Source organism: Taudactylus pleione, unplaced genomic scaffold (assembly GCF_031769625.1).
Source record: "Taudactylus pleione unplaced genomic scaffold, aTauple2 ptg000905l, whole genome shotgun sequence".
Taxonomy (NCBI): domain Eukaryota; kingdom Metazoa; phylum Chordata; class Amphibia; order Anura; family Myobatrachidae; genus Taudactylus; species Taudactylus pleione.
In genome coordinates, this window is record NW_028285306.1 from 579,319 (window position 1) to 590,065 (window position 10,747).

At 42.3% G+C, this 10,747-nt stretch overlaps 1 protein-coding gene across 1 annotated transcript; it reads right to left on the bottom strand.

Annotated features, from left to right (window-relative positions):
- Window positions 1-386: 386 nt before the first annotated feature.
- PDE6H (phosphodiesterase 6H) lies at window positions 387-10,177 on the bottom strand. Its single transcript, XM_088459314.1, has 4 exons — window positions 10,147-10,177; window positions 6,218-6,395; window positions 5,375-5,415; window positions 387-3,898 (listed from the first exon to the last, which is right to left on the bottom strand). The coding sequence occupies exons 2-4, from the start codon at window positions 6,361-6,363 to the stop codon at window positions 3,822-3,824; spliced, it is 264 nt and encodes an 87-aa protein (XP_088315440.1). The 5' UTR covers window positions 6,364-6,395; window positions 10,147-10,177; the 3' UTR covers window positions 387-3,821.
- Window positions 10,178-10,747: the final 570 nt, after the last annotated feature.

Consider the following 10,747-nt stretch of genomic DNA (forward strand, 5'->3'; position numbering starts at 1 on the left):
CCAACTCGCAGCTTCAAAAAATGCGTGAAGGTGCGAGTTGGATTTTTACTATAATTGGTGACCTATTACATTTAGCCCTATATGTGTATGTTGATATAAGTGTTTGAATCTGTATTTTATATCTGATATTCTGATTCTCTTTTGAGCAGTAAATTATTATATGTTATTGACATTGGCCACTTTATAAGGCATACCATTACAAATCTATTTATATCTATTGCTATTAATTGTGACCTACTATTTTCATTCTTCTTTAGGTGGTTGCAGACCCCTTTACAGCAGCTGTTTTGTCATAATTCTCCTTGTCCCCTTCCCCTATTCCTTTTTGCTCGTCGCCCGAATTTACCGTTTGTGTTTTAAGCAAAATGACTTTTCATTATCATTATCATTATTATATTTTATTTATGCGAAACCGCGAAGTGTCCAGAATTCAGTAGAAAGGGGTAAACATAAAAACATTGGAAAATGATACAGTAACAGAGCATAAGTACAATACAACTATCCATCGCGTAAGTACATAGCATCAGTACAAAACATTACTGTAACACCACGGACTGAGCAGGGCAAGTAAGAGGTGCATGGGTAGGGTAACTCGCTAATGCCAGAAGGAGCACACAGTGGTGATTTCTGGGGAGTCAGCTTAGCAATCAATGATCCTGTACCCAAGACATGGGCAAAGAGTGTCACAGTCTCTGAAGGGGAACAAGGAGCCGAGCACTGGTGACATGGATAGCGCTAGGGGAAGAGCAGGAGGGAAGATCTAACATGCTAAGGGGATGGGGTGAATAGTAGGAGGGAGAACTTGTGAAGGATACATGGTAGAGTGAAGGAAGAGAGGAGGGTGAGTTATGATAATCGCTGGTAGGTTTTAATATAAAGATATGTCTTTATGGCATGTTTGACCAGATTGTTGGACATGTGTGTACAACTAGGTGATTTTAGCAGAATTGGGTACACACCAGCGGATATATATAGAAGAATCCAGGCGACGAGTCCAGTGGAACTTAACCAGGTTGTGTAGTTTATTGAATACAGCCATCCTCTGTATACACTGATTTGTCCAGGGACATGAGGCAGAGCTTGTAGCAGAGCAGGGTTATGCTGCTCACCAGCTGGTGATGGTCTCTGGTATTGCGGTCTTGGTGCAGGAGCTGGAACAGCAGTTATAGGTGATGGTTCAGGTCTCAGGAACTAAGGGGAAGACAGTCGTTCCCCACTGTATCGGTTATACACAGTGACAAGATGGCACCATGCGTGTACAGCTAAAGTACCGGCGCCCATCTTGGTAAGGGAACAGAAGTGTCCCTTGAGGAGCCATTTTGTCGGAGACTGTGCAGTAGCACACTCCACTTCTAACACAGGTGAGGTAGTGATTTCCAAAAAGAGGCACAATAGGCAAAATGCAGAGGGAGGAGGCTTTTGTCATATGGTGATAGAGGGAAGTAAGACAGCAGCATTAGAGAGATATTGAAGTGGGATGAGGCGAGATTGAGGGAGGCCATAGAGGAGGATGTTACAGTAATCATGCTGAAGACGATGAGCGCTTGGATAAAGGTTTAAGTGGCTTTGAGGGTAAGGAAGGGTCGGATTCAAGACAATTTATGGATGTAGAAGCGGCAGGATGGAGAGATAGCTACGATGCACAATGTGGCAAATGGAAAGGAGAGTGGAGCTGAAAATGGCAACCAGGAATATGAGTGACAGAAGTGGGAGAGTAGTTCTCAATAGAGAGAGAAGGAGGTGGAAGAACCTGGAAGGTAGGACAACAAGCAGTTTGGCTTTGGCTATGTTAAGCTTCTCAAAATGCTGAAATATCCAGGAGGAGAATGTGGAAAGGTAGTTATATACACAGGAGAGGATGGAGGGTGAGAGATCTAGGGAGGGAAGGTATACTTGGGAGTATTCAATAAATAACTGTATTGGAGACTTAAGGAGCTGGAGGTGTAGAGAGAAAAGGGGGGAACAAGAGCAGACCCTTGAGGAACACTAGAAGGTAAAGGGAAATAGGGGAAGGTAGAGCCAGAGGGAGGAGCTGTCAGCGATGTAGGAGGTCAGCCAGGTGAGGATGGAGACCAAGAAGGAGAGTCTGAGCCAAAGTATCTATGGCAGCAGATATGTTAGAGTACAGAGAAGAATTGTTATGGCGACTGACTTGCAGGTAAATCTGAATTAGCCCCTGAGAATCTCTGATGAGTAGAAATCTAGAAAGCCTCTGAAAAACTACACTAAAAGCCAGGAAGATAATAACAAAACAGGTCACGAAGATCACATTACACTTTGGTAAGAAGCCAAAGAAATAATACATTTTATTTCAGGAGCATTACATTTCTGCACAGGCCGCATGCGAAACGTATCACACAGAGTAACTCTACCAGCGTGAAACTTAATATGCATCCTGCAATGTAACACTGCCTTAATGGCCTTTGAAAAGTGAAAATCATATGTAAATGTATAATAAATAAATGTACAACATATAATGACAATGATACATAGACTGGTTGATACTCATAAAAGTACTTATGGTTTAGAGAAAATAACATCATTATAAACAGTATGTATTAATATATTAATTCTTGGCGTGCAAAGTGATTATTATTTGGAACCCAGTTTACAATCATCGTAATGGACGAAAATAGAGCAGATCATTTAAATAATACTAAACTGAGGTTTTTGTTCCAGTGGCAGAAGGAGCAGGGCTTCCTCTAAGCTCAGCCATCGTACATCCTGAACTCCACACTGTGTAAATAAACATTATGAGATACTGTAAGGGAAAAAAACTAAACAGGAAACAAACTTGGGAAAATGAATACTGAAGGAATAGTAATGTATTATGGGCCTGATTCAGAGCCGCTCGTAAGCGGCCGCTCGTTCGTTCCGAGCGATGTTTGCCCAACTGCGCATGCGTACGGATCGTAATACGCATGCGCGAACCAGTCAGTGCGGCCGAAAATCGTTTGTTCGCTAAATAGCGAATGCCTGCTATTTTGAGTGACAGGAGGAGGTGTATGTGGGTGGTAACAGGGGAAGGTGCTTGAAAACGGGGAGTGGAGATCCAAACGCAGGCGTGCCTAAAGGTCAAAACGGGCGTTTTATGGGTGTACATAATTAATACAGCAGCGTCATTGACCACGTCACTGGGTTATTTTATAGTCAGAACTGCTCGCAAGATTGTGGTAGGAAAAACCAACCACAAGAATAGCGAGCAGTTCATACCCTGGTCGATGTACTCTATTAATCTAATAAATAGCGGACATGACGTCGGATGCGAGCGGCCAGGTAGTTATCCAACAAAACGACCGCAAGTTTTGTTCGCTTGTTCAGACATAGAGGCGTCAACAGACCACAAAGAGCGAACGGTTCATTTGAATAGCCACCCCTATTTTCTGAACGAACGAGCGCAAATAGCGTCCGGCTCTGAATCAGGCCCTATGTGTCTATGCTGCCCACTATTATATTATGGAGTCAGCGTTTAACCGATGGACCCTCCCTAGGTAACTCTATCTCCTGATTGTATAACTTACTTTACTCACAGCACATTACTTAGAGGCAATCACAGCAAATAAGCAAAAGAGTTTTAGTTTACACACAGAAGAAACAATATATTGCTCTGGATCACCTTAAGCACCTGAAACTGACATATCTCATAGCTGAATGTAGCAGTAATGATATAGTCGCCTAGGACACTTTTACCAGGCTTTGAGCTACATGGCTTAGTAGCATTTTATATAAATATAATTCCAGGTTCCTTTTTGCCAACAAAACACTGAGATAGTGACATCAAAAGAGTTTGGTAACTTGATAGGGATTCAATTGATGGACGGTTAGATGATTCCGAATTGGGCCAGCTCGTGTAGCTCTAAGTGGTTAAATGCTTCCCATGGGCAGATGACAGTGATATCTACAGAAACAGAGCAGAAATAACCATTGAAATGATTGGAAACAACAAATTAAAAATTAACAACATTTGAAAACCGCAAATAATTGCCCCTGGCAAGTCATCATTTATAGGTGTACACAGAATATATAGTCAGATTACTGGTTGTATTCATTCTCCAGAAGAGAGAACACACAAACCCTCAAGAGATGGGAGGGGTTAGAACAACATGTAGCCAATCAGAACATTGGAATGAAAACTGCAGCACATAAAGGAGATGATTGTGCCATCAATAGATAATGAAATTGTGGGGAGTTAAGTTATGTCTAGGGTGGGAAGATGATCAGCTCAGTCTTAAGTGTAAGAAATCGCTGGGACACCTAGGAGGGAATAGCAAAGAGACAGTTGGCGATACGAGTGAAGAGAGAGGAGGAGAGGTCAGGGGAGGAGAGGTAGATCTGAGTATCATCAGCATAGAGATTATAGTGGAGGCCAAAAGAGCTGATGAGCTCACATAAAGAGGTAGTTCATATGGAGAATAGGAGAGGTCCAAGAACAGAACCTTGGGGGACACCTACCATTAGTGGAAGTTGGTGGGAAGTGGAGTCATATGGAGGAAACGGAGAAGGAATGGTCAAAGAGTTAGGAGGTTAGGAGGACAGCCAGGAGAGGACAGCGTCACGTAGACCAAGGGAGTGAAGGATTTGCAGGAGGAGAGGGTGGTCCACAGTGTCAAAAGCAGCAGTGAGGTTGAGGAGAATGAGCAGAGAGTAGTGGCCCTTGGATTTGGCAGCAAGGAGGTCATTGCTGACTTTCATGAGGGCAGTTTCAGTGGAGTGGAGAGAACGGAAGCTGGACTGGAATGAGTCAAGCAGGGAGTGGGAGGAAAGGAAGGTGGTAAAGCAGTTATAAACAATATGCTCAAGGAGTTTGGAGGCAAAAGGGAGGAGAGAGATACAGGATAGATGTTAGGGTTCATAGGATAGATGGGAGGGGTGGTCTAGGAATGGAGGGGGTGGACTGCTGAGGGTCTGGTGGAATATGATGTCCTGACGTATGGAGTAAATTTTAGATGTAAAATAGGTGGTAAAGTCAAGGGCAGAGAGCAAGGGAGGAGGAGAGGAGGGGAAGGACAGAGAAGGGAGTTGAAAGTGGCAAAGAAACGCAGCATTTTGAGGACTGGGAGATGAGGTTCTTGAAATACGACTGTTTAGAGAGGGAAAGGGCAGCACTGTAGGATGAGAGCATAAATTTGAACATATGCATGTAAATATGTTTTTTGTTTGTGCCTTTTCTCTGCTTACATTGTAAGCACAAATGTGTCCTCCTCTAGGTGACTAGATGAGCCCCTTACTCAGTAATTACGTCACTATACTAAAGCTCACAGAGTTCAACATATTTGAATCTTGATGTGATGAAACCAGTTCATGTGAAGGTGAATGATAATTCATGTGAGACGCTAACATATGGAAAATGGACATGATTCAAAAGGTTCCTTACCTGTTCCAAGTCCCTCCATCCCGGGGATGTCATCACCAAACCTGCACAGTGAATGGAAAGTTCAGTCACTTTAATAAAGCAGATGGGGACAGCTGCAACCCAACAATAGCTTCCAAGAACCCAACTGACATGGCTTACGGCTGTATGTTCCTAAAAAAGGTTCCCATCATCATTTCACAGTGGAGGTTTTCATTTCATGGGCCAATCACTAATCATGTCCAGTGAAAGAAGTTCAGCCTCAGCCAAGATGCCCCCCATTGTTGTCTTCCGGCTTGTAGAGCAGTGGACAGGAATGCACAGATGCACACAGTTGCCTCTGGGAGGTACGTTACTGATCCAGTCTCTAGTTCCAAATTAATTCTGTGCTGTATTCTTATGAGAATTGGTCTAGCCCATAAAATGTCAGCCACCACTGTGCACATTCCTTTCACTCTTAATCGTATCTGTAGATATTTTGTGTAGTTACACATAATTTGCCTAATGTCATTTGTTTGGTTGTGTGCTTCAGGCTTCCATTATTTTGAGCTAAAGATTTCTGCTTAAAAACGGAACTGCTATGGGAGCCATATTTGTACCTTATTGTTGTTGCTGTATCTATTGAAGCAATTTCCTTCGAGCTCTGCCACAAAGTATTGTGATGCTAGAGCAACAGCGCCTGGAGATTCCAGTTGTGGTTGTCTAAGCGGCAGCCAATAGCTGTGATTTGATACCAGCCTCTGTGATATTTCACTTAGATATGTATTACAAGACTCTTTTACCAGCTGCTGACCATTATCCCATGACTCAAATATAAGAATTTAAAACAATCCATAAAGAATAATAATACACAATAGATATACGTACCCTTTAACACCCTTCTTTGGTGGTTTGCTCTTGAACTGACGTGTCTGCCTCTGCTTGAATTTAGGAGGTCCCTTCCGAGGTGTAGTGGGTCCTCCAGAATTAGCAGCGGGAGCCAAGGCACTTTGTGCTGGGGAGCTGGTGTTCATTTCTATGAATAGTGCTTTTCACTCTCAGACACCTAAATATATAGAAATTAGATGTATGTTACTACATCCAGATACAGCTCTGTTGCAGAAATATTATAAAACATTCATACTTCTTAGCATTGGAATTAGACAAAAGCAAAGGGAAAAATAAAAGTAGGGTCAATGAGCGATTACATCAACCACGTGAGTTTCTATAGAAAAATATGTCAAATGCTTCTACAGTCAGCCAGGTTGCTATGGGCAATGCTCAACTTTTAAAAACCCTGCACTTTAGTAACTATACCCCTAGGTGTCACTTGAGAATCATATCTGAAACATCTCATCTACGTAAACGTATTGGAGTTGAGCTCTCAAAATCTAAAAGGGATTAATTTACCATATTGGTAAACAGGGGTTACACATTGGGTGAAACTAGGAAATAGTTTTATGTTCATTTTATTACCTTTATTTTTTTTTTACTGTTAAAAAATTTTTTTAAAATACTTTTAAAGTTTTATTTTAAGACTTTTTTTTAAAAATATATAAAACAGCTATATATCCATGGATGATATCTTACTACTTTCTCCTAAACTCAGTTCTGATATTCTATTTTTACTGTAAGTTAGTTATTTTTCTATCCAACTATTGTACTTCCAATGTGTTTAGTAATCTCCTCTCTGGTGATGTTGTTAAATTCCATTACTCCAATGTATCTGATCATCAAAGGTCACAAGGGCTTTGGATTTGGCAGGATAATTGTACCCACGTAATCTGTCACAGTTGAGATGTCACCATACGGTTGACAGGATAATTCTGGGCGCTAAGTGGATGAAGGACATGTGCTTGTTATCCCTTCTGTCTAACAGGATAAAGCTGATAACAACTTGATATTGGAGAAAACTATTTGGGCAAAGTTGGAATTTCTACTAATCTCAGGGTACATATTCTTCTAGCTCTGCTTCTTTACCTAAGATGTATTTTACAGGCTTCAGACCAGTTCTCTGGATTTGGTTTTCAACCAATAAATATAGAATGAAAAATAGTTTTTATATAAGTGAACGCGTTTGCTTGTAAGAAAACAAACATTTAAATATATCACAAGGGCAAAAGAATATATAATTATTAATAGGTTTCATGCTCTGCCAGAATCAACTGGTCATCCCGCCTCAGTTAAATATTAAGGAAGATTGCAAGCTCTTTGTCCTAGATCCACTTGTGTAAAATTTTCTCTCCTCACCAAGTTCATGCATGGAATTAGCAACATGAATATCTGCACAGGGAGGAATATCTACACCAGGGGGGAGTGTCTGCACAGGGAGGAATATCTACTACACCAGGGGGTACTATCTACACCAGGGGGAAGTATCTGCACAGGGAGGAATATCTACTACGCCAGGGGGGAATATCTACACCAGGGGGGAGTATCTGCACAGGGAGGAATATCTACTACACCAGGGGGTACTATCTACACCAGGGGGAAGTATCTGCACAGGGAGGAATATCTACTACACCAGGGGGAATATCTACACCAGGGGGAAGTATCTGCACAGGGAGGAATATCTACTACGCCAGGGGGGAATATCTACACCAGGGGGAAGTATCTGCACAGGGAGGAATATCTACTACACCAGGGGGAATATCTACACCAGGGGGAAGTATCTGCACAGGGAGGAATATCTACTACACCAGGGGGAATATCTACACCAGGGGGGAGTATCTGCACAGGGAGGAATATCTACTACACCAGGGGGAATATCTACACCAGGGGGGAGTATCTACTACACCAGGAGGAATATCTACACCAGGGGGTAGTATCTGCCCAGGGAGGAATATCTACTACGCTAGGGGGGAATATCTACACCAGGGGGGAGTATCTGCACCAGGGGGGAGTATCTGCACAGGGAGGAATATCTACTACACCAAGGGGAATATCTACTACACCAGGGGGAATATCTACACCAGGGGGGAGTATCTGCACAGGGAGGAATATCTACTACACCAGGGGGAATATCTACACCAGGGGGGAGTATCTGCACAGGGAGGAATATCTACTACACCAGGGGGAATATCTACACCAAGGGGGGAGTATCTGCACAGGGAGGAATATTTACTACACCAGGGGGAATATCTACACCAGGGGGTAGTATCTGCCCAGGGAGGAATATCTATTACACCAGGGGGAATATCTACACCAGGGGGAGTATCTGCATAGGGAGGAATATCTACTACGCCAGAGGGGAATATCTACTACACCAGGGGGGAATATCTACACCAGGGGGGAGTATCTGCACAGGGAGGAATATCTACTACACCAGGGGGAATATCTACACCATGGGGGAGTATCTGCACAGGGAGGAATATCTACTACACCAGGGGGAATATCTACACAAAGGGGGCAGTATCTGCACAGGGAGGAATATTTACTACACCAGGGGAATATCTACACCAGGGGGAAGTATATGCACAGGGAGGAATATCTACTACACCAGGGGGAATATCTACACCAGGGGGGAGTATCTGCACAGGGAGGAATATCTACTACACCAGGGGGAATATCTACACCAGGGGGGAGTATCTGCACAGGGAGGAATATCTACTACACCAGGGGGAATATCTACACCAGGGGGGAGTATCTGCACAGGGAGGAATATCTACTACACCAGGGGGAATATCTACACCAGGGGGGAGTATCTGCACAGGGAGGAATAGCTACTACGCCAGGGGGGAGTATCTGCACAGGGAGGAATATCTATTACACCATTGGAAATATCTACACCAGGGGGGAGTATCTGCACAGGGGCTGAATATCTACACCAGGGGGAATATCTACACCAGGGGGTAATATCTACACCAGGGGGGAGTATCTGCACAGGGGCGCTGACACACTTCCACACAGGACAGAAATGTATGTCTACAGCAGTATAACTGAAATAGTATAATCACAGAAGTATCATATTATAAATTCAGTCCATAAAGTGGAAATACAGAAAATGCTAAATGAAGCCTAATACATCGCTCTTGTAAAATGTTACTATGAGTTATGTAATAAGAGCTCATTAATCCAATCATCCAGTTAATATTCGCTTTATCCAGCATTCTAGTCTCTCATCTTCTACACAAGTTTAATAAAAATTTTTTTGCCTATTAGTTACAATGGCATACGTTACCAGAGTAATACCATTAAAGAAGCACATCATATAGGTGACAATAATAACACTAGCATTGTATTATAATTATATATATATACAGTATATATATATATATATATATAAACACACAAAACATAAACAGCATTGTGTATATTACATATTGTAGTTAATTAAACCACAGCTCAACTCCCTGATATTAGTTAGTAGGTGAAGGAAAATATATTTAATTAGAGCCCCAGAACCCCCTCTTAGAGCACCTGCCATGGATTTTCTGTATCCTAATGCTGCTACAACCAGATATTTGCTAGATAATTCCCACCATAAAAACTCATTATATCCCATAGAAATGATCTCTGGAAATTATTTTAGATGGTGATGTCCTTTAACGCCTCCACCTGACGCTATCCAGACAGCTCCTGGAAGTTCAGATCTCCTCAAGAAAAAGAGTTCAGCATATTTATCAAAGCTCGGAGAGGGATGAAATTGTGAGAGCTAAAGTACCAACCAATCAGCTCTTAACTATCATTTTTCAGACACAGCCTGTAACATGCAAGTTAGAAGCTGATTGGTTGGTACTTTATCTCTCACAATTGTATCTCTCTGAGCTTTGATAAATACTTATCAAACAGGAAAAGTGTCCGGATCTGATACTCACAGTTCTCTCCCTGGCTTCACGGCGATTTCTGCTACAGCACAAGGTGATTACACAGAAATACTCGGAGGATTAACGGAAGATTATCTTCTGTAACCAATTAGAAGGCACTGAGCTCTCTGATCTTTGACAGAAGGACCCAATGGAGCTGCCACAACGTCCTATCACAACCCAGTAAATGACAACACATGTAGGAAAATAGATACAGTAACGACAATTATATTATGCGGTTTCTGCACTTGGTAACATTGATGAAGTTATCCAGGAACATTATATTATAATGTACAAAACAAGCTGCTTCTAATAACAGTACAGGAGTGTGAGATGCTCAAGGTCATTGTCTGGGTCAGCTAGACTGGATAGAAAGCATCTTCTTAGTGGGGACTTACTGGTAGGACAGGCAAAGAGCTGTGATGACTTTAGCTTAAAGTCTTAAGAGTATGAGGGGAATTCAATATGAAACGTTAACTTCGCTGTCAAAGTTTACGTTTCATATCGGAGCTTTTACCTGGGATAAAGTATCGGGCGCGCTCCCGCTTATCCCTGTATTCAATATGAAACTAACGAAAACGGGACCTGGCGATGTGGGATTTGCGTAAAGTGA

Coding starts and splice junctions, on each gene's coding strand:
- PDE6H (XM_088459314.1), bottom strand. CDS start 6,363: ATGAACACCAGCTCCCCAGCACAAAGTGCCTTGGCTCCCGCTGCTAAT. Junction 5,416..6,217: donor CCAAAGAAGGGTGTTAAAGG/GTACGTATATCT, acceptor TTCACTGTGCAG/GTTTGGTGATGACATCCCCG. Junction 3,899..5,374: donor GATGGAGGGACTTGGAACAG/GTAAGGAACCTT, acceptor CTGTTTCTGTAG/ATATCACTGTCATCTGCCCA.